The 26857-nt window shown below is 45.1% G+C and overlaps 1 protein-coding gene across 1 annotated transcript in view; it reads left to right on the top strand.

Annotated features, from left to right (window-relative positions):
- The first annotated feature begins 15027 nt into the window (after positions 1-15027).
- Positions 15028-26857, top strand: part of PAPSS2 (3'-phosphoadenosine 5'-phosphosulfate synthase 2) — a 66398-nt gene continuing 54568 nt past the window's right edge. The window contains exon 1 of the mRNA XM_028104645.2: positions 15028-15150. Within this exon, the coding sequence (XP_027960446.2) occupies positions 15124-15150 (27 nt within the window). The 5' untranslated portion in view covers positions 15028-15123. The remainder of the gene's footprint in view (positions 15151-26857) is intronic.

The raw sequence follows: 26857 nt of genomic DNA, 5'->3' as shown, positions 1-26857 counted from the left end.
TGTTTGATAAGTTTTTAAGGAACTGCACAGGCATGGGCAGGCTGCGTGCCCGGTTGTTAGAAGCATGGCCTGTCAGCCACACCCTAGGTTTGAATCCTGGCTCAGCTGTGGACTTAGATCCTTAACCTCTTTTATGTCTCATTTCCGCTTTCGTAGAACGAGTGAAGCACTATTACAAGCTTCTGGTTGCAAAGGTTAAGGAAGTGAACATATGTAAAGCACTTAGGATAGTGTCAGGGGCTCTGTGCATTAGCTCCCTTGTCATGACTCAGCCAACCAGGCACCAGGCCTAACACAACAAAGTAATCTTAACAGCTCAACCTCACTTTGTTGCACCACCCCGGGAATCTATTTGTAAAAGGACCCAGTCCTTCACGGATGGGTGAAGCTAAAGCTTTCTCAGCAGAATTCTAATATGAAGAAAGGGGTCCGAGGCCAGGCGGATTAAGGAATAGAATGGGTAACTGGGACCAAGGGCGAGAACATGTTTTTTTAGGCAGGGAAAAGTCTACAGAATCCCACTGAGAGAGAGATCATGAGCAGGGGGGAGGGGCAGAGGGAGAAGCAGGCTCCCCGCTGAGCAGAGAGCCCGGTGCAGGGCTCGATCCCAGGACCCTGAGATCATGACCTGAGCCGAAGGCAGATGCTTCACCAACTGAGCCACCCAGGCGCCCCGGTTTTTCACTATTTGTATTCCATTTTGGATTCCCCACACACGCTTTTTTTTTTTTTTTTTAAGTTCACATGCAGTAAAATTCACTCTTTGTAGTATACAGTTCTACAGGGGCTTTTTGTTGTGTGTTTGCATTTCCATCGTTTTGACAAATGCATCGTAGGTGTCTACCTCCATAGTCAGGGTATGCAATAGTCAGAACAGTTGCATTACCTTCCAAACCCCCTATCGCTGCCTTTTAGAAATCAAACCCTTCTTCCAACTCATTTCCTGGCAACCCCTGATCTGTTTTCTAGCCATGTAGTTCTGTCTTTTACAAACTATTTTATAAATGGAATCATGCACTACATATAGCCTTTTGGATCTGGCTTTTTTCAGCTAGCAAAATGCTTTTGAGGTTCTTGCGTGTTCTTGTATGAATCAACAGTTTCTTCCTTTTTACTGCTGAGTACTATCCCATTGTATGGAGTAAAATATGGTCTGTCTGTCCACCAATTTATCCATTCGCCATTAGAAAGGCACCTAAATTGTTTTTAGTTTTGGGTGATTATGAATAAAGTTGCTATAAACATGCATGTACAAGTTTTTGTGTGAACATAAGTTTTAATTTCTCTTAGGTAAAATTTTAGGAATGAGATTGTTGGATCTATGATAAGTATATAGAGATCCATCTTTTTTAATAACAATTTTTTTGAGATTTTATTTATTTATTTGACCGGGAGAGAGAGAGAGAGCACAAGCAGGGGGAGTGGCAGAGAGAGAGGGAGAAGCAGACTCCCCACTGAGCAGGGAGCCCGATGCGGAGCTCGAAAACGGGACCCTGAGGGCGCCTGGGTGGCTCAGTTGGTTAAGCGACTGCCTTCGGCTCAGGTCATGATCCTGGAGTCCCGGGATCGAGCCCCACATCGGGCTCCCTGCTCAGCGGGGAGTCTGCTCCTCCCTCTGACCCTCTTCCCTCTCATGCTCTCTATCTCTCATTCTCTCTCTCTCAAATAAATAAATAAAATCTTTAAAAAAAAATAAAAAGAAAAGAAAACAGGACCCTGGGATCATTACCTGAGCCAAAGCCAGAAGCTTAACTGACTGAACCATCCAGGCGCCCCTTTAGTAACAATTTTGTTGAGATATAATTTACAGAGCATCAAATGTACAATGAAATGGTATTAGTACACCTCTTTGCAATATATACATATATCAAATCATGTTGAACACCTAAGACTAATACAATGTTATATGCAAAATTATGTCTCAGTGAAAAAAGAAAACAAAACACCACCACCTCACTGAATTGAACACTTAAAAAAATGTCATTAGTATAATCACAGAGTCAGGCATCCATCATCACTCTGCGAATTTAGGACATTTTCACTGGCCTACAAAGAAACTGCATACCCATTGGCAGTCACTCTGAGTCCCTTCATTCCCAGCCCCTGGCAACCACTAATGTACCTTCTGTCTCTATGGGTTTGTCTATTCTGGACATTTCAGACAGATGGAATCGTACAATCGTTTATAATCTCTTATAGTTCGCTCCTTTCACTTAGCATTATGTTTTCAAGTTCCATCCACATCGTAACAGATATCAGTACTTTGGATATACCAGATTTTGTTTATCCACTCATCAGCTGATGGACATTTGGATTATTTCCTTTTTTTGGCTATTATGAGTAATGTTGCTGTGAACATTTCGGTGCAAGTTTTTGTGCGGATGTTTGTTTTCATTTCTCTTGGGTATATATCTAGGAGAGGAATTGCTGAGTAATATACTAACCATTTGAGGAAACGCCAGACTGTTTTCCAAAGCGGCTGTAACCCTTTATACCTGGGCTGAATAAGGATTCCAATGACTCCATTCCCTTGTCAACACTTGTTATTGTTTGTCTACTGTATTGTAGTCATCTTAATGTGAAGTGGTATCTGACTGTGTTTGGTGACACTTTTTCCCTCCCTCCTTTTAAAAAAAAAGTTAATTGAAGTACAGTTGATATCCAATATTATATTAGTTTCAGGTGTACAACATAGTGATTTGACAATTATGGACACTACGAAATGCTCACCATGGTAGGTGTAGTTACTGTCTGTCACATACAAAGTTATTACAAAATTATTGACTACATTCCCTATGCTGTACTTCTCATCCCTTGACTTATTTATTTTATAACTAGAAGTTTGTACCTCCTAATTCCCTTCACCTATTTTGCCCATCACTCCATCCCCATGATACACTTTTTTTTTTTTTTAATTGAAGTACGGTTGACAGTGTTAAATCAGTGTCAGGTGTACAACATCATGATTCACCAACTTTATACTTTTCGTGACGCTCACAGGTGTAGCTCCCATCTGTCACCACCCAGCACTGTTACAGTAGAATTGACTCTGTTCCCCATGCTGTGCCCTGCATCCCCATGACTGACTCATCCCGTAACTGGAAGCCTGGACCTCTCACTCCCCTTTGCCCATTTTGTCCATCCCTCCGCCCCCTCCCCTCTGGCAACCATCAGTTTGTTCTCTGTATCCATGGGCCTGTGTCTTTGTCTGCTTTTTTGTTTGTTTTTTTAGATTCCACATATAAGTGAAATCATATGGCGTTTGTTTTTCTATGTCCAACTTACTCCACTTAGCATTATACCCTTTAGGTCCATCCATGTTGTCGTAAATGGCAAGATTTCATTCATTTTTTTTTTTTTTTTTTTTTGAGGCTGAGTAAATTCCATTATATCTTCTTCATCCATTCATCTGTGGATGGACACCACTTGGGCGGCTTCCATGTCTTGACTTTTGTAAATAATGCTGCAATAAACATAGGGGTGCCTGTAGCTTTTTGAATTAGCGTTTTTGTTTTCTTTGGGCAAATACCCAGGAGTGGAATTAGCAGATCATACAGTATTTCTATTTTTGTTTTTAACTTTTTGAGGAACGGCCATACTGTTTTCCACAGTGGCTGCACCAGTTTGCACTCCCACCAGCAGTGCATGACGGTCGGTTCCCCTTTATCCACATCCTCACCAACACTTGTTATTTCTTGTCTTTTGATTCTAGCCATTCTGACAGGTATGAGGTGATAAAGTGATTTCGATTTGCATTTTCCTGATGAAGAATGATGTTGAGCATCTTTTTGTGTGTTTGTTTGCCACATGATATACTTTTGATTAAAAAAAGAAAGCCGTGGAATTAAAATAAAGAGCCACTGACTTGGAAATCCTTCAAAATGCACAACAAGTTTCTGAGACTTGTTGTAGCTCACAGCTATTTCTTTTTTATTTTTAAAGATTTTATTTATTTATTTGAGAGAGAGTGTACCAGCAGTGGGAGGTTGGGGCAGAGGGAGAGGCAGACACCACGCCCCCTCGCCCCCGAGCAGGGAGCCCGATGCGGGGCTCGATCCCAGGACCCTGAGACCCTGACCTGAGCCGAAGGCAGTCGCTTAACCGACTGAGCCACCCAGGTGCCCCTCATAGCTGTTTCTCCTTCTCTAACTAATCCACTTCTCCTCAAACCCCAGCATTCAACTGAAAAAAAAAAAAGTGATTTCTGAGTTTATGCATTGCATAAAAATATTATCTTTCCCTGTAAAATTGCATGCATACCAAATTTCAGGTGTTTTATTGACTGAATAGATTTTCTCTTGGGGGCTGGTGACTGGAGGCCTAGCCAGGGAACGTTGACATAGTATATAACATTGTGTCTGTTCAAAACCACTCAAAGTTCCAAACAATTGAAGAGTAAGTAAAATGTGGCATAGACTCCACTAGTAAATTAGAGACTTTCTGAGGTTTCTTTGGGTGAGAAAGCAAACGAGATGTTATTTTCAAAGTGCCAAAGGAGCCGCCACACCATTGCCTATGGAAACCAAGAATTCCTCAGTTGAAGTCATACTTTGAGCCCCTTGCTCCACCATCGATGGCTGGGTGGCCGGGTAGGAGAGCCAATCCGTGACTTTCCATTAGCCCAGCCCCCTGCCTTTTCTAAACTACAGGGCGCCTGGGTGGCTCAGTCGGTTGTGTCTGCCTTCGGCTCAGGTCATGATCTCAGGGTCCTGGGATCAAGCCCCGCATCGGGCTCCCTGCTCCGCGGGAAGCCTGCTTCTCCCTCTCCCACTCCCCCTGCTTGTGTTCCCTCTCTCGCTGTGTCTCTGTCTGTCAAGTAAATGAATAAAATCTTTAAAAAAAAATAAACTACAGAGCCAGAGCCTGAAGCTGAAAGGGGACCTTGAACACACATTTCTCAAAGTAGAGCTCATCCAATGACAGTCCCACAGTAACTTTAGAGATCATGGCTACAGATTAAATGGACATGATTTCCCAAACAGCCAGATCATTTTTTTTTCCCCTGGTCATGATGTCTAGAAATCAGAATTACATTAGCCATTAACATGTGCTAAAGGAACAAATTTTGGATATCATGCAGAACCAAGAGCTCTGTGTCCAGTGTTTCTGGCTGATAAAGGAAATATATTCCTTTTTTTAAAAGCTAAAAAGCAAAATCTCTCACATATGCCAGAGACATTCTCATTATTTTCACTGAATGGGAAAACTACAGAAGTTGTCACTAGTGATCTGGTTGACAACCTAATTAAACAATTGGATCCAAATTATTGCAGTGTCGCATGGAGCATGAGCAGAAGAAACAGGTGCCATTTTTGATAAAATAATGTAATAAAAAATGAGATGAGCAGAATTAAAGGAAAGTTAGAATGTGCAGAAACATTTCACACAGAATGTCATTAAAACCACACCTCAAAGGAAGCATAGATTTAACATGCTCTACAAGAAACTATTGTTTGATATAAACTGCAATAAGTAATATAGGCTACAGTTGGCTTTTGCTACTTGTACCATAACCTGAGAATTCCACCAATTTTTCATACTTTGGAGGATCTTCAAATTTTGGATGGGATTCCAGTCATCTCTGTTTTATACCTTTAAAATTGTGAGATAAGCCTGGAGGTTATGATAAAAGTTTCCATCAATCTGGACACCCTGAATTGTCCTAAATGTAAAGGCAGTTCTAAATCATCCTGCTTGATTCAATTCTGTTTGGTAGATTTATTGAGCAGTGTTTGGTACCATGCTGGGAATTTCATAGCCCTTCGTGCAGCATCCACAGTGGTCCAAAAAGGTGGTTTTAAAGAACTTAGGAATGGGGCGCCTGGGTGGCTCAGTCCTGAAGTGTCTGCCTTCGGCTCAGGTCATGATCCCAGGGTCCTGGGATCGAACCCCGAATCGGGCTCCCTGCTCAGCGGGAAGCCTGCCTCTCCCTCTCCCACTCCCCCTGCTTGTGTTCCCTCTCTCGCTGTGTCTCTCTCTGTCAAATAAATAAATAAAATCTTTAAAAAAAAAAAAGAAAGAAAGAAAGAAAGAAAAAGTAAAAGAACTCAGGACTATTTTGGTTCCAAGAGAGAGCACCTGAGTCAAATGATCTGTGTCAAAGTCAGCAAGTGTGTTTGTCGGAAGGCTATTGGGGTAACTCCCAGGATCACAAGAAGAGCCTGGGGAAGCCGGGGGTTCTGCGAAGCCGGAGGCAGAAACTAGGAAATCGAAGCCATGAGGCTTTTAGTCAGTGTCTAAGAGCCGTCCACATGGGAATCGATGTGGCCGCCAGCATCTCTACACGTATTGTATGTTTGTATACAATACTGACCCTTCCTCGCTGAAAAGGGAAAGACCTCCTTCCAACAGTGAAGCTCCAAAAGGAGAATCGGCAGAGCACTCAGGTTGGTGCTAGGGCTGTTCTGGGGCTATGCTCAGCCTGGATCCCATGCCTGCCCCGCAGAAGGGAACTGCTAGACCAAAAAAAAAGACACAAGTCTCGGTCTTCTGACTCCACGCCTAGGATCCTTTCGGTGTGTCCCGTACACAACACAACTCTTTCATGGAGCCGGCCCAGCCTTGCACCTATAGCTCAGAGAACTGGCGAGAAGCCATTTGCGCGTGTGAGCCCCATCCAGGCTGACCACTCTTGGAAGCAACTGACCCCCTTCCAGAAGGACTCCTCAACGGGCCTTGGACTCCCTTCTTCTGGTCAACGGTTCTCAAAGTGTGTCTCAGTTACGTGTGTCAGGGGGAAAAAAAGGAATGTAGTTTTATTAAGTAAATAACAAAATTTTAAAAGTAACTGAATACTGAGGCACCTGGGTGGCTCAGTCGGTGAAGCATCTGCCTTTGGCTCAGGTCATGATCTCAGGGTCCTGGGATCGAGCCCCGTATTGGGCTCCTTGCTCGGCGGAGACTGCTTCTCCCTCTCCCTCTCCTGCTCCCCCTGCTTGTGCGCATGCTCTCTCTCTCTCTCTCTCTCTCTCGTCAAATAAATAAATAATAAAATCTTAAAAAAAAAGGTAACTGAATACAATAATCCATAGCATTCCTTCAAAACAAGAATGATGGAAATGGGGAGGGCGGGCAATTCCGTTTCTAATTCCATGGGGATGTATGTCCGTGTGCATGAGATTCAAGAAACCAGAGCAAAGATACCATGTGCTAGAGAAGAAACTTGACTGTTATTATCAATTCTTCCCAAATTAAATGTGTAATTTATTATTAACAATTTAATAGAAACCCCATATAATTTTAGGGGGCAGGAAAGGGGCTTAATAGTTCATTAGTTATTCTGGAAGAGCAAACAGGCAAAAAAGTTCCAAGTTATAATTTGTAATTGAGCTGCTTCTCCTAGAACCTCCCTGCTGAGGAGTCAGGATGTATTACTTAGCACTTGCTAGGGGAGACCTCTGTCAGCTAGCGCCGTTTGTCCTGGAGGAAGCACCCCAAACCAACAGAAGAAGAGGTAAATTATTCAGTGAATAATGTCAGAAAAAAATGATACAGTGAGACAATATTTTAGGTCTTACCTGATTTTTACACCAATATTTCCCCATCCTGGCCCTCTTCCATTCAATCAAGACCGTTCTAGGCTCAGGAAGGAACACAGAAAATGTACCTAGATTCTTTTCCTCTTTTTTTTTTTTTTAAGATTTTATTTATTTATTTGACAGAGAGAGGCACAGCGAGATCAGGAACACAAGCAGGGGCAGTGGGAGAGGGAGAAGCAGGCTTCCCGCGGAGCAGGGCACCCGAGCCGAAGGCAGACGCTTAACGACTGAGCCGCCACCCAGGCACCGGATTCTTTCTCTCATTTTTTAAAAGCCTAAAGCCCTTCGAGAAAGAAAAAGAACTGAATAAACAAGGCATCTGGGGGAAAAAAAGGACCGAGGCCTCATTAAAAACCCTCAACGAGAATTAGAAGTACCTATAAACTCACAGGGGAATTTCAGAGTGGGATTCAGGACCGTGTGTTTCTACAAGCACCCCAGGGGATTTTGTCATGGTGGAGTCGGGGAGCCGGTGGGCTGGGTTAGTGGCTGCGAAGCAGAATCTTGCCCAGGGTGTGGCACATTCCGGTGCAAGCCCCAGCCCAGAGGTCTGTAGACTGAGAAGGATGGAGGGAGCCCGGGCAGCTGAAGGTATCATTTTAAGGCTTCCAGTTATGATTTTAATGGAGCTGGGAACTCCTGGCAAAATCGATTTCCTTCCCTGTTCCCCCTGTGAGACATTTTATTCTCGATAGTGGGATGGTTTTTAAGAATGTTATCCAAGCTTGTCTTCCCAGCACACCTGTTTCTTCCCTTTCCACTTATTTTCTAAATTTCCTCTAACAGGTTAAAATGTGTAGGCAAGTTGGAAGACCTCTGTCTAAGGCAGTGATGTGCAGAACTGTGGTCTCAGACCAGCAGCATCAGCATCACCTGGGAACTTGCTAGAAATGCAGTTTCTGTGTCCTAAGCTTGATAACTGGCATGAGAAACTGTGTGTGTGGCAGGCGGGGGGGGGAGGGGGAGGTTGGGGGAGGGGCGGGCAGCAATCTGTAATTTAACAGAGGTGATCTTGATGCACCATCCCCTTTGAGAGCCAATGATTCTCCTAAAGAGAAACTTTTAAAACTACTGGGGTGCCTGGGACCCACCCCCCTCCTGACTGATTTAGTTAGTCAAGTGTGGGGTTCCTCAGATAGCTATAATGTGCAGTGAGGTTTGAGAACCATTAGGGCTTCCAAAGAACGCCCCCACCCTTTCTAGAACGGAATTGTCTTTTGAAACTAAAAGTGAACAAAAGAAAAACAAGTGTGTGTGTGTGTGTGTGTGTGTGTGAGAGAGAGAGAGAGAGAGAGAGAGGTATAATTAAGAAAAGACAGTGTTTTGAAAGGATTTCAAGGCTCAAGCATTAAGTTTGGGTTAGCAGTGCATATAACAATTTTGGCCAATATTTATGATTTTTATTATAATGGGACAGTTGCCCATTTTTCTTTAGGAGACTGATTTCTCCTATGATTGTAGTTGTGTTTTTAGTATCTGATGATTGAAAATATTATGTAAAGATCAGGAAATGAATTTCATAACATTTTAAATGAATTTGAATTTTATTCTTTACAGTAACATCTAAAGACATTTGAAAAATAGCAATACACATAGAGAACTATCACTTTTTCAGAAAATGCTCAGTACTCATAAAAACTCTCTTATGGGCGCCTGGGTGGCTCAGATGGTTAAGCATCTGCCTTCGGCTCAGGTCATGATCCCAGGGTCCTGGGATCGAGTCCCGCATCGGGCTCCCTGCTCCTTGGGAGCCTGCTTCTCCCTCTGCCTCTCTCTCTCTCTCTCTCCCTCTGTCTCTCATGAATAAATAAATAAATAAAGTCTTAAAAAAAAGAAAAACTCTCTTATGATACTGTCGGGAAGCCTGAGGTCTATAAGTTAGGATTTTTATACCTTTATTTAAAAGAGGTGGAGGGGTGCCTGCTGGCTCAGTCAGAAGAGCATGCGACTCTTGATCTCTGACTCGTGAGTTTGGGCCCCATGTTGGGCGTAGAGATTACTAAAAAATAAATAGATAAACTTTAAAAAAATGTTTTAAATAAAAGAGATGGAGAGAGAGATTATATTGATTTTGTACTGCTTATCTTTACATGATGTGAAATTTATAAAATCCTTTTAGAAGGTTGAGGACACACTAGTAAATTAAGCTACGCTCAACGTATTATATTCCAATTATTTGCAAATTAACCATCCATTTATGGTATCTCTGATATTCTCTAGTCATTATAATATTAATTTATTATATCACCACATTTCTCAGTTATGTTGGAAAAGAGCACTTACCATATAATTCAATATAAGTTATTTCTGAATGGAAAATTTCTGTCCTTTCATTATTAAGGACATTTCTAAAAGTATAACTAATTTGTCTGAATATGTCATCTTTTGTGACATTTTCTTAATTTTTTAAGCCAAATATTACAACTTCCACTTCTTTCTGCTTCTTTTTTGTTCCTTCTTTTTTCTTTCTTCCTTCTCCCTTCTTTCTTTTAAAATATGTCTTAAAACTTCACTCAGTTTAGGGGCACCTGGGTGGCTCAGTAGGTTAAGCGTCTGTCTTTGGCTTTAGGTCATGATCTCAGGGTCCTGGGATCGAGTCCCACATCAAGTTCCTTGCTCAGCAGGGTGTCTGCTTCTCCCTCTGCCTCTCCCCCCCACCCTAACTCCTCTCTTTCTCTCTCTCAAATAAACAAAATCTTAAAAAAAAGTTTCACTCAGTTTAGTTGGACATTTTTTTTAATAATTTGAAGTTTAAGGGATACAATTTGTTAACTAGATAGTTAATAGTTAAATAATTTAAGTTTAGTTAGAAATTGTTCTAATAATTTAAAGCCTCTAAACGACAGGGATTACATTATCTTCCACCTTGCTGAACATCTTTTAAAATAAATGGCTGAAGGCTGAAAACTCAGCCAGTGACCGAATATAACTTGTTTTCACTGAGGTTTATTGAATTTTGGAGTGAATTTCACTAACTACCCTAAATGTTTCTATTTTGCATAATGTGCGTGTGTACTCATAAATATTCTTCTCTTCAAACCAATACAACGACTCAACAAGAACTGTGGACCGGGTTCCACCCAAGAAATGGTGGCAAAGCATCACTTTTGCCTGGGAGTGTGGCCTTCTCCTCCGTGGGCAGGCATCTGGCGGGAGTCAGCATTGCTCTGCTCTGTCCGGGTCTTTACAGAAGGTTGGGGCACGCCAGGAAGAAGGCCAGGGAGTGGTGGGGCAGCAGGAACATCAGTCTGGTGACAGATCCCCCGTCTATCTGGCTTATCCTTGAAACTCAAGTTAAATCATCACGCCCATTAGTATCTGTTCATAGTCCAGCAGTCATTGCCTTCTTTGAGGTCCTCTCCCTATTACTTCGAATAGGCCTTTATTCCAGCACTTATCACGTTTCCTTAGAATTATTTGTGTACATCTCCATCTCCCTCACCAGACCAGGGGCCCTCGGGACAGTGACATTTCATCTTTGGATGCGGGGAGTGTCCTGTAAGGACTAATGAACAGATGGAAAGCCATGCACTGGGATGAGCATGAAGAAGAGAATGTGCAAAATCACATTGCTGCAGGATCACGCAGGGCACACATCCTCTCCTACCACCTTCTCCCCTTCTTCTGTTTTATCTCCCGGACTCGGCCATACAGATACTTAAAATTTTCTGAACCTACCATGTGATTTCATGCAGCTCTGTGCCTTTCCACTTTCACATTTACACACACACACACACACCCATGATGGGGAGGGGAGGGGAGGGTGGGCCAAACCCTACCCTTCTTTCAAGTCTCAGCTCATGTATTTTGTTCCCCGAGAAAATCTGACATCTGTCTTCCAAAGTTGAACTGGATGTCTCTCCTCTGTGCTCCCACAACATCCTGTCTTTTAACTGAATGGCCTGTCTAATCCATGCCCTCCATTTCTTCTAGAAAAGAGATTGATGGATACCCAGAGCCAAAGGAATGTTCTCTGATCGTAGGATGCACTGAGATGCCCACACCCTCCTGCATTCCCACCCCCTAATCTAGATGTTTCCTGAGCTCCATAGTGTCTGACCCCAAATCTGTTTCTGCCAGTTGTACCTGTAAGTGAAGTAATTTACTTTCACGGGACTTAAATGAAGAGCATACTAGTGGACAAAAGAGTAGTGTTTTTTATGAGAACAATGGATACTTTGGAAAGATAAGTGTCTCTGAAGTTGTACTGTTGACTCAGGTGCAGGCAACAGACCGAGGATGGAATGGGCATGCAGAAATCTTGAAAGGATCGCCTTTCACATTGCTTAAGGGCACGGAATTTTTAAATGTACCATACAGAATCCCCAACTGGAAATTGCTGAAGATGCCTAATGAGAGTGTTTTTTGGAACTCCTATCAGCCTACCCACACCACAATAGAACCCTTCAGCTGTGCATCGAAGATTAACGATTAGATTAGATTTTTACCTGCCCCGTCAAGGATTGTACTGAAGTGATTGGTTTGGAGGTGGGAGGCAGTTTGTCTCCCTCACTTGACTGTGAGTTTCTTGAACACAGGGATCACATCTTGCTTCTCTTGGGAGTACCTGTGCTTAGGAAGAGTGTTTGGATCCTTTAGAGGACTTTCTCTAAGGGCTTCTTGACTCAAGGGAACTCCTGAACTTATTTTTGGTTCAGGGGGTCAGGGTGTTTCAACAATAAGGTCTTTTGTTATTTATTATAGCCACTAGGGGGCAATGTAGCTGCATTCTTTGGGAATGGCCATCCTGGGGAGCTTGTCTCCAAGCTAGATCCCCTAAACTGTGATAAGCCCCCCTAAAGTGTGTTGGAGAACCTATGGCATAAAGATCTCACCAACACTGGTGTTCTTTGTATATGTGTTTCCTTTGTTTATTTGTGGGAGCTCACTGATTCCATCTTTTCTAAACAATAAAAGGAACAAGTAGTAACCGCCACCTCATTAAGTTAATTATCAAGCCCAGCCAGTTCTGGAAGAAGGAAAAGTAAATAGGAAGAAGAAAAAGAGCCCCTCGTGCAAATTAGTGTAAGGATTACAAATTGGTACAGTGTATGGCTCACGGTGCTTTATAGCAGGGGGCTTGGAGGGAGCACTACTGAGAAATTTACAGTTGTGTCCATATGAATGGACAGACTTCAACCCTTCCTCCCTCTTCCTTCTTTCAGCTCTGATGGGCTGGAATCAGACTCCAAAAATTAAGCTACTAGTTGCTCATTCAAAGGAATGTCATCTTCTAGGACCAAGATGGTAGTGAGACGAAAAAGAGTTCAAGACATTGTCTTTAAAAGAAAACACACACACACACACACACACACATACACACACAACCTGTGAAAGTAAACAAGAATGATTAGTTTGCTTTTGAGCGAGTCGCCCTGCTGAATTGCAGCAGAACTGATGGCCTGTGGTATGTATTAAGACAGCCTGGGTCCAGGGGAGTCGAGGCCTCCTACTTCATAAGAATTGCTTCCAGAGAAGTAGTGAAGCACATCTGTTCCAAAGTACTACTTGAGAATTAATTAATCTAAAATGAGATAAATAGTCCTATGTACAGTTTTCGTGGCATCTTGAAATAGCTGACCAAGAGGTGGAGTGATTCAGGTGCCAGGGTGTGGAGGGAGCCTCTGACCCGGGCTTGAGGCTCACCTCTGCCTCCAGCTGGTGTTGAAGGTCAAGGGTCCCGTTCCATCTCTCCTCTGGGTACCAGTTCCACATTGCCCCTCCGTGAAATACGGGGACCGGGCGAGTGGACAACAAAGGATCTCGAGACCTCCCCCAGGTCTAAACACTCATCTCTTCCTTTTCCAGGAAGTAACCCTTAGAGACTTGCCTTCCACTTCCTTCCGTTTCAGAAACACAACTCTTTTAGAGGCCATGTGAAAAAACAGCAATCACACAAATTGCTATTTCTCCGTCCACACTTAATTTACCTTTTTGCTTGCATCTGGCAGGGTGCAAGATATGGTTGGAACGGATTCAAGAGGATTTTTCCAATGAAATAAGAACGGATGTTACTGTTCAAACCACGTAAATTCAAAGTGTGTGTGTTCAGAACAGAAACTCAAATCCAGTATTTGCCCTCTAGCTGCTCACAGCTGAAGGGAGTGGTGACACCTTACTCAAACTGAGTAAGAAAATGCATATACTGACATTTCAAGACTGTACAAACAGGTAAGGCTGCCTTTTAAGTTTTTTTGACTCCTGAAGATTTTCTTTCCCCCCTTCCCATGGAGAAGTAATGAAGAGCCAGATCTTCAGGTGTCTGTCTGGAAGGCCTGCAGTCTTCCAGAAGTCCAGTTAGGTCTGAAACAAAAATTCCACCCTTGACCTCCTCAGAAGAAATAACTTCCGCAGCCCCTTCCTTCCAGAGAAGGAAGACCACAGTTGGCCAAGCCGTGTGTGGCGCTTGTGCATCTTAATGACTGTTTTTCAGAAAGCACTGTCCCATTGATCTGTTTGTGGCATTACGCAAGGAGTTAAGGTACAAAGAGGGGTCAGACCCAGGGACTGCCCTCAAAGTGCTTGTCACTAATTACAGCTTCCCTCCCCTTACACCTCTGGTCCCCCCAGACTTTTGGGTTAAGAGAGTGGCCTCATGCTGTCTTCCGATAAAACCCCGGTCTCCTAGGGTTTGGGCCAGAAGCGAGTTGGGCCTCCCCTCTGCTCTTTCTCCGAAGGGCCCATCTTAGTTGCTGAACAACAGAAGCACTATAGGAATACTTGGGGGTGGGGAGTGAACTGAGAAAAGTCGCCGGCCTACCCCGGCCATCTTCCGGGGCTGCCCTGGCTTACTTGACTTCGTGAGTTGCAGCAGGGCCTCAGCGGACCCACCTGTAACAGGCAGAAAATACCGCCAACTGAAAGGAGCGATCCCTTTAGCACCAGGCCTGGCTCAGGACGCGCAGGCGAGCAGCTGGCCCCTTATTTTGTCATCCCACGGGATGACGCTGGTGTGGAAAGCCTGGGTTTGAGGCCCCTCACTTAGAACATAACTTGGGAAAAGTCTGAAAGCCTCAGTTGCTTCGTTAGTAAGATGGGGAGAAAGTAGGCCCTGATGCCTTCGCGGGGACGCGGGGGCGCGGGAGGAGCGCACAACCCGGTGCGGACGCGGGGTCAATAACCTGAACCCCCGCCGTGGTTGCCCGCGAAGGCGAGCGGGCCGTCGGTGCACCCTGAGGACCCTGCCCACAGGCCCGTCCCGGAGGCCGGGATCCTTCCTGGAAGAGGCGCGGGGTGGGGAGGGAGGCGGGGGCGCGCCGGCACGGGGAGGGCCACCTCGACCCCCGCCTGGGGCGGGCGCGGCCGCTCGGGCGTGTAGGGGGCCGGGCCGGGAGCCGCCCGGGCGGTGGCCGGGTCCCTGGGGCTGGGCGCTGCTGGCGGAGCCGACGGGGCGGAGAGGAGCGCGGCGGGGGAGGAGTGGGAGGAGGGGGCCGGTCAAGGGAAGTGCGACGTGTCTGCGGGAGCCTTTTTATACCTCCTTCCCGGGAGTCGGGCCCCAGCAGCCGCCGCGCTTCCAGAGTGCCCGCACCTCCGCTCCCGGGAGTCGAGCTCCGAGTGTCCGCCGCTCAGCGTCCAGTCCGCCAGCATGTCGGGGATCAAGAAGCAGAAGACGGTAGGCTGCGGGCCGCCCGCCCCCACCCCGCCGCCGCTCCCGGGCACCGCGTCCCCCTCCCAGGGAGCGGGCGAGCAGCCGGGCGCGGAGGCTCCGGCGCCGGGAGGGGGGGGAAGGAGGAGGGGGAGCGGGGAGGGGGGACCCCGGGGCAGCCCTCGCGGGGCAGCCCCTCTCCGCCGGCGCCCCGGGGAACCTGCGCCGCTCGGGGTCGCCACGCCCGTGAGGGAGCTCCGGAGCGCGCAAGGCGGGTCCCGGCCGGGCCGGGGGCGGGGGGGGGGGGTCAGGGACGGGAAATTTCCTCTCTTCCCCAAGAGCTTCCCCGGACCCGCCTTTCCCTCCGTGTGATCTCCGCGCCGCTCGAGTGGGTGGCCGAGAGCCGAGGCCGGTTCCGCCGGGTCTGGGCGCACGTCGGCGGCACTCCCTGGCTTTTGTCCATGCCACCCCCTCCAAGGGAACGTTAATGACAGACTTCGTGGAGGGAACAGCAGTTGCCCCCGCCGGCAGCCCTTAGCCCTCCCCCTTGTTCAGCAGCTCCCTGCTGGCAGCGGGCGGCACCTCGGGGTCCTCCCGGGGCTCCTCGGCTTGGTGGGTTAAGATGAGCCGGCTGTTTTGAGGAGGCGCAGTTTAATCCAGAAGTAATCTGGGCTAGCCCATTTATGGGAGATAGAGAGATTGTCAAAGAAAAGTTCCTTTCTCAGCAATAGGGGTATTTTTTTTTAAGCAGTCTCCACGCCCAACGTGAGCCCAAGGAGGGGCTCAAGTCACGACCCTGAGATCAAGACCTGAGCTGAGGTCAAGAGTCGGTTGCTTAACCGACTGAGCCACCCAGGTGCCCCGAATAGGGGCTCCCACTAATTTTGCATCCTAAAAAATGGCAGCAGTAATCATTGACTCCACGTGGGAGGAGCCTTGCAGACAGCATTTGGTCCACACCGGAGGTGGTCTGCAAGCCCCGCTCAGATCCCAGCCGGCAGCCTGACTGCTGATGGTTCGACTTTACCACACTGCAAGCCTCAGGTTGTTTATGCTGGTTACTGAAAGGGTTGACCCCTCTCATAGAATTAGACTTGAACTTGGCACATAGTAGGTGCTCAGTACATGTTTATTACTATTATTATGTAATGCTTATTACTGAACTGTCTTTGAGGTGTAGTCCTGGCCGGCTGGGAGGAGAGATGGCAAACCAGGAATTGGGGGGAGGAGCCTGAAGGGGGGGCTAAGGCAGGGACTGCAGGTGTGGGCTTGAGCAGCAAGGGAAAGGCGGTGGGTGCTCTGTGGTTTCAGGGGACCACACTGGACCGCCAGGAAGGTCCAGGACGAAGGTGGCATCAACTTCATCTGCCTTTTATAGAAGAGCGATTTTCAAGTGGGGAGACTCTCAGTATTGTAAGATTGTTAAAAATATTGTTAAGTGAAAATCATCTGTGTTTTATTCCTATCTAATTTGATTAACTTCTGTAAAATTCTAAATGGTATCCTTCACGTGACAAGCTGCTGTGGCACTTGATGGCTTTGCAAATCAGTGGGGTTTTAGTTCTTCTCCGCCTGCTTCAAGAATTCCTTCCCAGTTCTTATAGGGAGCTTTGTCAAGCATTAGTAATGAAGGGACAGGTGGTCTTCCCCTTCAGGCCCCCAGTCAGCAGGCGCCCGGCAGTGAGGAAGGTCTGAGATCAGGGGGTTACAAACTGATCGCGGGCCCTGTGCAGTCAGAGACAGTGAGAAATTTGAGGGCCAGAGGCTTTGCTTTTTCTATTTACACATTTTAAACCTTACATTTTTTTGTTTGGGGTGTGCGTGTGTTCTGTGTAGGATTAAATTAACACCTGAAAAAGCTAGCAGGACCTCTGAACTTTTATTTAGCCAACATGATTATAATCCACGCACCAGCACAAATTCCAGAAGGGTCAGATAGAGGCAACTGGGTAAAGCAAGCCAGCTTTAAATGCATCTGAAATCTCCCAAGCTTTAAATGGTAACTCCACGTGTATTCTGAAACCTTGGCGGTCCACGACAAAATAGGTCCACACGTGTGGCCTCAGAGACAATCATTATTTGAGGAGTGGGTCTTACTGATCTAGGAAGCTATCCTAGAAGTGAGGCTGGGTGGCCTTTTTCAGAGACTCACAGGAATCATTACATTATTTTCTGCATTGTCCACAGAGGATGGTCAATGTACACCACAGTCTCTGCAGTAACTGCAAATATTTGTCGCGCCCCTACTGGGCGGGATGAATACATCTTTCCCAGGATTTTTTTTTTGCCACACTTTCTGGATGGGAGACTATAGGATGATTTTTCTCACGAGCTTGAGAAGAAAATGAAATGTTCTTTTATAAGGGAAGGTAGCACATTCCTTCCGTGCTAGGCATCCTTACCGTGAAAAGCAAAGACAGCCATGTGTCACATCCATCTCTCCCTCCCTTGACTTACCTCCAACTCTGGCCACCAGCATCCCACCTACACTCACACACACCCAGGAGAAGGAAGGAGGCAGTCAGCTTCCAGAGGACTAGAAAGAAAGGCAAAGAAAGGCCTGATTCTTTCTTCTTGCATCATTTCCTGGATTAGTATTTTTTCAAGGCAATGTTATGTTCAGACAATGTTATTATGTCCCAGAGACAGACAACCAATCTAAAAAAAGACAACTGAGATAGTAAAATATTTTCCAAAGGATCAAACAAGCCAGTTGGGAAGGAGTGAAGGAGTATTGGAACCTTAAAGCGATCCATAAATATAAGAGATTATTTGCCTTTTATTATTTTGTGTACAACACCACATTATTTTTCCAACGTTAGCTACTTTGGAAACTATTTGAAGGTTTGCCTCCCTAAGGCAAGACATGAATTTTCAGACGAGTATCCATTGGAAGGAAGGAGAGACCAGCACTACTTAGAGGCCACACTGTATTTCATTTCATCCGCACGGTGGCCTGCGCCCCACCAAACTGAGCCTCGTCTCTAGGGGAGGAGAATGCCAGGAGCAGCTCAGGATTTGGATGCAGGTCTGTCCGACTTCCAAGCTCATGCTCTTGCTCCTGCGGTATCTGTTTCAGGATGTAACCTCTGTGGTGCATTGTACCCATCTGTAAAATGGAGGTAAGGGAGCCCTTACAATGTTGTGAGGAGTCAGTAACTCCTAAAAAAAGTATCTCGCACAGTTCCAGGCCCCGAGTAAGTCCTTTGAATGTGGTAGCTGTTGTTACTACACTACGCTGTAGTGTAAAACGGTTCATCAAACAAGGAGCAGAAAGCACGGGTCATACCATTCTGAAAGCCGGGTAAATAAGAACCACCGGAATATTTAATAAGAGCAAACAGATGCAGAAGAATAGAAGTGATGATATGAACCCTCATTGTGAAAAGCTGGATAGAAGAGCCAGGCTGGTCGTGAGTTTGGACACACCAGAGTAACCCAGATATCAGCAAGATCTTGCCACCAACCTTGGCCAAGAAAGAAAGGGCTTCTATGCCTATGTCACTATTGGACTAACTTCTCTCCACCCTTCCTGTGCCTTCAACTGTTTCCAGATCTGCCTTAAAATTAGTCTTTGTCCAGTTCATGTTATTATCCCAGACTCATCTGTGTGGACTTTTACAGTTAAAGGTAAGTGCAGTTCACTCTGAGGTAGTTAGCTTTGTCTTTCATCACGTTTCTGTCCATGCACCAGACTCTGTGGTTTGCTTAGGGGATCATCAGGCCAAACTTGAACATGGGACTTCCAGGGAATGGGGACCTGGAGAGGAATCAATAATGTCGATATCAGTCCTCTAGAAGACGGCTGTTTATCTTGAAATCTATCAGTAAATAGTCACGGGCACCGCTTAGTCTTGGTGAATTGTTCACACAACAGCTGAGATGACACCCATGCCCAGCAACCTGGCACAGACCCTCGTACACACTAGGTTGCACAAATGGCCACAGAATTCATTAAAGGATGAATGTGCTTGTAGGATCTAGATTTTTCTGAGATTTCCCCTTCTCCTTTTTCATCTGTCTGCTCTTGTGTGCTTGCTTATTTTTGCCTGGGTATTTGTCATTACCACTGAAAAATGACTTGCAGGAGTTCTTTGAGGCTTAGGATGAATGGCTTTTTTTTAGGGGTAGAATTTGCTTTTGTTTCTGCCGCGTGTCTGGTGGCACCCCTAGTCTGGGACCACTTTGACCTAAATTTACCACTTAAAGTGTTTTAGACAACCCAGGTGATGTGAATTTGAGTTGCAGTTTTGCACACAAGGGCCAGCTCTTGCAGACAAGTTCTCACACCCACCCTGCCTCCCCCTAGGAATACTTTTCAATGCCAAGGCAAATTGTCCTTGCAGTCTGTCCGTGTGGGAGGTGGGTTTATTTGGATGCACTCTTTTGTGTGGGGGATGACTCTTACGAGCTTCAGCTTAACTTGACATGGGCTTTTTTATTCTTCCCACGTGGGTATGTTCTGGGCTTCGATTTCTCTTTCAGCTCCCCGTGAGGCTATCGAAATTGTTCACACCTGCTCCTATCAGGCGAGAAGTGCCTCCCTGCTTGCTTACCTCTTAGGTCCCTACTTCCTTGCAGATTTTAACCTGGTAGTTTCTTTTTCTCTTGTCAGCTTTTGGTGTTTCTAATTAGATTATGTTATATTGTAACTTGAATTCCTTACTTGTTTGCATGGAAGGAAATGTATACAACCTAGACCATCACTGCTGGAAACAAAAATCTCTGCCTTTTTTTTTTTTTTTTTTTTTGCTTATGTGTTATTTGTTTCAAGGGTACAGGTCTGTGATTCATCAGTCTTACACAATTCACAGCACTCACCACATCTGTCTCTTCTTGATTCCTGGGTATCATTAACATTTCATATCAAACCTTTACCTTCCCTACTTGTTACCGTTGTTATACAGGGAGCACTTTAAAAAGAAGTGCTTTAAAAACTTAAATCAGATTGCTAGTCAGAAATATTTAATTTAATTTAATCCTTTTTCCCTACAAAGTACTAATGTCGGGGTGGGGCTGCTTACCTTGTCTGGGTGGGCATCCTTTCAGATGTGCACCATCCGTCTCATCCTTAGTGTTGGTCCAGTTCAAGTGCATTCTGGTCTGAAAGGCCCCTTCTCACTTCTCCATGTCCTGTTCCTTGGGTACCCGGAGGTCACGGCTGCCCCAGCACAGTTCTGGGGCTAAGATCCTGACACTCTCCGCCACTCCCAGGAGTGTGGGAACCAGACTCCTGCCCTGGTGTGACCATGCCGGCACTTTGAGGAGCTCTGGGGGCTGCTGGAGTCTGTCTATGCCTCCTCTCCTCTGGGGTCCATCCAGGATCACAGGCACGCCCGGGGCCCCCTGCTTTCAGAGTCCCCAAAGCTACTAGGCCCCTCTCTCTGCGAGCCCAGCACCAGGCACAGGACACCACACCCTTTCTCAGACTCACACTGGTGTGTCAGCGCCCTTGGCCTTCAGTAAATATGAAATAAAAATTTCCAGCAAGGTCAATTAACAATAACATTGGATTTGTACAGCTTTGGTCTTCTTGTTCCTCTTTTCTGCCTTTTCGGTCGCCAAATATTTTTTTCAGCTTAGCATAAATTGGTGAACAAGATGGAACTAATTTTTTCTCTCCGTAAGGAACCACTGTCTCTAAAACTTGAACTGTAACTCTCCTCTGATAACACATGGTGACTTCTATCAGTTGGCTGAGGTGACTTCCTTTAAAACCTTTTGCAGCTCTTTCTGCATTTCAGATTTACTCTGGAAGTTGATTTTGCTATAACTGGTATTGAGAAAATATGACTGCAACATAAACATGGCGAACTCAGTCTGGCTAGCACCAGATAATTAACTTTTGGCAATAAAACTGTATAGCCTGTGACCTGTTATAAAGCTTTTCTAAAAATTGCATAAATATACTATATCAAATTCTACATCATTAAAGGTGATCATTTCTATGCCAGGTTAAGATTTGCTTTAAATATCTAGTTAACTGCCTTACATGTTTTGTTATGAAAAATACTGACATTTATCCACCAAGCGTCTATAGCCCATCTACTAATATTACAATTCTTTTTTTTCTTTTAACGTATGCTAGGTTTGTGCTTTGAAAATCATTTGCAGACTTTAGTTAAGAGACCTAAATCACCTACATTGAAGTCTGAGATGTTATCCCCATAACCTCATTCATCAACTCCCTCCCCAATCATCATTTATTTATGGAAAATTCATGCCTTCCCAATTTCTAGCAAAATCAGCAACCCAAGATATTGGCAATGATTTTTATTTATTTATTTGTTTAATTTTTAAGGATTTATTTATTTGAGAGAGAGAGAGAAAAAAATAGCATGAGAGGGGAGAGGGCCAGAGGGAGAAGCCGACTCCCTGCAGAACAGGGAGCCAGATGTGGGACTCGATCCCGGGATCATCAAGATCATGACCTGAGCTGAAGGCATTCGCTTAACCAACTGAACCACCCAGGCATCCATTGGCGATGATTTTTATTTTCGTGTATTTCCTACTGTTAAAAACCTGGGGCGCCGGGGTGGCTCGGATGGTAAGGCATCGGCTCAGGTCATGATCCCAGGGTCCTGGGATCGAGTCCCGCCTCGGGCTCCCTGCTCCGCGGGAAGCCTGCTTCTCCCTCTGCTTCTCTTTCTCTCCCTCTGTCTCTCATGAATAAATAAATAAAATCTTGAAAAAAAACAAACAAACAAACCTGAATTCACTTTTTGGTCCTCCACTCCTGGTCCCGCTGTCCACTACTTTGTTTTCCTTAAGGTCTCTAAAACCTTTTCCCTTTTTAGTTCCTGTCAAGTCCTCACATCCTGTACTCCATTCACTCAACAAGTGTTTACTGAATAACCCGCCCAGGGTCTGGGCTTGCCGTAATTAACTAGAGCTACTAAAGCCTTGTATTTCCTAATTACAGTTTTTTAGTCCATTCAAACTCTGTCATTAAGTCTTTTCTAAACATAGCATTTACTTTTTCTAATTGTAACACCCCACCCACAACCTTTATATTCTTTCAACCTTCTGCCCAGTCAGTAAGTACTACAGCGCCCTGGGCCCAAATCCACAAAATTCCCCACTGACTTCTCATATAATTTTAAAATCCTTTTCTCTACTGAGCTACAATTTTAAAGATTATATTTACTTATTTGTCGGAGAGAGAGAGAGAGAGAGAGAGCGCACAAGTAGGCAGAGGGGCAGGCAGAGGGAGAAGAAGCAGGCTCTCTGCCGAGCAGGGAGCCCGATGCGGGACTCGATCCCAAGACTCCAGGATCATGACCTGAGCTGAAGGCAGACCCTTAACTGACTAAGCAACCCAGGCATCCCAGAATTTTAAATTATTTAATTCAGGTTGTTCTTTATTTTTATTTATTTATTTTTTAAGTAGGCTCCAGAGCCAGTGTGGAGCTCAGGGTGTGGCTTGAACTCATGACTGTGAGCTCGAGACCTGAACCGAGATCAAGAGACAGATGCTTAACCAGGCTGTTCCTACTTTAGAAGAACCCTAGCATTTTAATCTCTGGAAGAAAAATTAAGAGCTCATCTTTATAAGCCCTGTGTAATTGCGATCGATACACAGCTTTTCAGAGCTTTCCAAGGCCCAGGGCCATCTTCCTGGCCAGCTGGTTGGTGATCCTACCATGAAGTTGGAACTCTGGTCCCCTCACTGCACCCCTACCACTTCTGTCTTTATCACATGCCCTTTGAAGGAGGCCCTACCCATTTCTTTCTACAGCTTTGTTTCTTCTTTTATTCACTGGGAAGTATTTGCCATAGATTAAAAAAGCACTCCCAAGCTGATTATCAATGAGTCATGATTACACCCTGATTTAGCTCTAGTGTTTTGTTTTGATCTTCTGGAGATAGAAAATACAGACCCAAGAGCAGTGTTCGCAAAATGTAAGTTTACCATTTTGAATTACTTTTTGATTGGCCAGCCCATTTCTCTTTAGCAAATTCAACCTACTCCCTCAACCTCACTCACTCTTCCTTAAGCCTTGTCAAATGGTTTAATCATTTTATCAAAAAAAAAAAAAGATGCCAGTGATTACATGGTGTGTAATGTAGATAAAATTATATTTGGTAGAAGTAGGACCTTGTCAGTTACACACTAAAACCTCAGTTCTTGTAGTTCTCGGAATTTCCATCTTAGCCTCAAAATCCATCCAGCTCCATTTATCCTAAGTTCATGAAGTTCCCTAAAGTCTATTATAACAATAATAAATGTACCTAGATCGCAGAGTCCTAATAGAGAGGGTCCGTTCCAAAATTATATGAGTAATTACAGCTCTTGGGCCGTGGGGTCAATAATACAATAATGCTTTAAGAAGTTACTAAAAAATAAAAATTTTTATAGTCATCCATTGTATTGACATTAGCCATGTGAGTAAGAAGAGAGCTCCTAAAACGTTGACATTAGAATTCCACCTGAGGGATTTGCATATTTATCAGGAGTTTTGATTTTTAGAGCATGTTTTCTTATAAAATTCCTACTGTGTTGTGACTTGTTTATCTCCAGCAGTGAGCAGGTATGTGGCAGGCACTGTTCCAGGGGGTTCCTGTACATTGGCTCATTTAGGGCTCATCATCTCATGAAGCAAGCTTATGAACAAATAGAAGGGAACTCATTTAAATGAAAGAAGTCTTTAGAGAGTTACTCACAGGAGAAGCTAAAATCTTAGCTCCTCTGTGGTTAATAAGTTGTTTATTTCTTAGAGGGAAGGAGACTTAAACACCAAGTAGCAAGCACAGCCGGATTAGGTAACTAAAACTGCTTCATTTGTAAAATACTTTGGCAGCTGCCTAGTGCTAATATGTCGAGATAATAGGAACGAGTTCTTTGTTTTTTTGTTTTTGTTTTTTTTTTTTTTTTTGAGAGAGCGTGTGCAAGCAGGGTGGGGGGCAGAGGGAGTGGGAGACACAAAGTCTCAAGCAGACTGCGCGCCCAGCGCCGAGCTCAAGGCAGGACTCGATCTCACTGTCCTGAGATCATGACCTGAGCTGATACCGAGTCAGACGCTTGACTGAGCCACCCAGGCGTCCCAATAATGAATTCTATTTAGGGCTATTCTCCAGCACTTCAGAAAAAAAAAAAAGAGGAAATGGCACACGATAGCAAATGTATGTTTACCTTCACACACTCCCCCCCCCCCCCCCCCCCGCTTTCTGGTGACAGAAGGTGAATAATTGGAAAATGCATTTTCTTTGTTTTCAGACCCAACAAGTATGGGTAATAGTTTTTATTGCTCAGCCTTACCGCTACGTGAGTATTCAGCAAACACAGACAGGATGATTTGTTTCCACTAAAACTGCTAATACTCAAGCCAAGTAGTAAGTGTGATTTGTAGACGATAGAAGGAGACCAGGCCACCCATGCATTTTTCATACAATACAAATTTGACCCAAATGGAGGTCAAGGCTTACGGATGTTGGCAGCCAGATGGAGATGGCTTGGATTTCCCTAGGGACCAAGGAGGAGCTTGTAAAGACTGTGAGATTGTAAAAGACACCTTCCATGATGTTTGGAAGACACATTTTGGGGAGTGGTGGCATTAGCATGGAGGAGGGAGCAGTACTGAAGGATGTAATTCTGGGGGTGAGAGTGCAGTCCTCTACTGGAGATGGGGTTATGTTATTTCAACGAAGAGAGTAGTGTGGTGACAGTATAGAAACTCAGTTACGAGAAACCATGTCTTCACCATGCCAGACATGTTGGATACGTGGTTTTGTCCAAAAGATGAGTTGTATCTGCACAGTCAGCCACTTTAATGAATGGAAAAATCTGGGTCATCAGGAATACCTGGTTTCTTCCATTTTTTTTTCAGTAATTGAGTCTACCTTTTTTTTTTAAAGATTTTATTTATTTGAGAATGAAAGCACAAGTGAAGGGAGCAGCAGAGGGAGAGGGAGAAGCAGACTCCCCGCTGAGCAGGGAGCCCGCTGCAGGGCTTGATCCCACTGAGCAGGGGAGCGGAGCTCGATCCCAGGACCCTGAGATCACGACCTGAGCCGAAGGCAGATGCTTCACCCAGACACCCCGAGTCTGTGTTTTAACAAGCCTTTTAAACAGCACACTATGATACCAATTTTTGATTACAGTGTAAATCTCCCTCAGGGCTTGGAAGGATATCTTGTTGACCCAGCTGGGTTCCCTAAACAGACAGGAAGGGACAAGTACTTATTCAGGGACTTTCCACAGTGTCTTAGCTCACAGTAACCAATGAGGTGCCTGATGTTCTCAGCCATGGTCTGTAGTCCAGAACCCTAAGGCTTACAGAGGTCAAATACCTTGCCTTCCGATACAGCGCTGGAAGAGTCTGCCTCCGAAGCATGAATGTTGTTTTCAATCATTCTTTTTCTTTCCTTCATTAACGTAGTGGATATAATGGATGCGAAGACAATCAGCATGAAGATGATTATTCTGATTTAAAGCTACCTTTAAATGTTGTCTTTGTGGATGCAGATGAAGGCAGGGAAGAAACTAAAAAGATGATGTAGTTGCCTTGAGATTGACTTTTTTCCTCCGTGGCTTTCTGGAATGTGGTATAATCTGTAGAAGATGTGGATTTTAGCAAATGCCGTTAAAAGGCAATAAATTTTAGTTTGGATGAGGCTCTTTGGCCAGTTTTGGGAACAGTGGTGTTTGGAATGAAACCCAGCATCTCGCTTTAACAACACAAAGCTTCAGTGTTCTAGCGGGTGAATGCACGCACTCAAGAAGAAGTGTCCTTAGAAATCATTGCAGTGACTTACATGTAACTCTAGATCTTGCCTTGTTCATTATGTGCGCACTGCACAGACAGGCATTCATCACCTCCCCGTTCCCAAAGCCCCACAAGCTCCACGCCTGTTCTCTGGATGTGCTAGAGGCTTTGCCAGCATTTCCACAGCTCAGCACAGAATTTTAATCTTTCATGATTCAGAGGACCCATATTCCTATGCACAGCTCCTTACCAGAACTGATTGTGAAAGTATCAAAAAATACAGAGGGTGGGGCGCCTGGGTGGCTCAGTTGGTTAAGCGACTGCCTTCGGCTCAGGTCATGATCCTGGAGTCCCGGGTTTGAGTCCCGCATCGGGCTTCCTGCTCAGTGGGGAGTCTGCTTCTCCCTCTGACCCTCTTCCCTCTCATGCTCTCTCTCTCTCATTCTCTCTCTCTCTCTCAAATAAATAAAATCTTAAAAAAAAAAATACAGAGGGTGACAAAACACAGCCTACAGTGGACCGATTATGGGGCCAGTGTTCAGAAGGGCGTCTCAGACCTGCATCAGACCCTACAACTGTGTGGTTTAGGGCATCTTCTGGATGCAGTTCCATGTTTGGGGGAGACACAATTTGCTGTGTGCTGTGTTTCCATGAGGGGGATTGTCACCTCCCTGAACTCTAGCGGGGCTCCTCTGGGTAATGCACAACCTTTTTCTTTCATCACGCTCGTCCTAGCTTCCCCGTAAATTCTTACCAGTGATCTAGCCACTCTCCAGAATGGGTAGTTACAGGTATTACAAATCATAGGTGAGGACAGTAAAGAGATGGGGCCTTCTTGTGAGCCGGTGGAAGAGTAGCGACAAGCCCAATTTCCCAAGATCCCTAGTACCTCATTTTGTCCCCACACACGGGGAAGCTCAGGGGCATCTGAGTGATCCTTGAATGAAGGGTTTCTTCCTGAGATTGCACCCACCAATTGTGTGTCATGAGACACTATGTGGCCTCATTCCCATTGAGAGACCTAGTGC

Source organism: Eumetopias jubatus, unplaced genomic scaffold (assembly GCF_037043125.1).
Source record: "Eumetopias jubatus isolate StellerSeaLion01/CBP00866 unplaced genomic scaffold, mEumJub1_p1.0 scaffold_17, whole genome shotgun sequence".
In the NCBI taxonomy this organism is placed as follows: Eukaryota; Metazoa; Chordata; class Mammalia; order Carnivora; family Otariidae; genus Eumetopias; species Eumetopias jubatus.
This window is presented reverse-complemented; position numbering and strand designations above follow the sequence as displayed.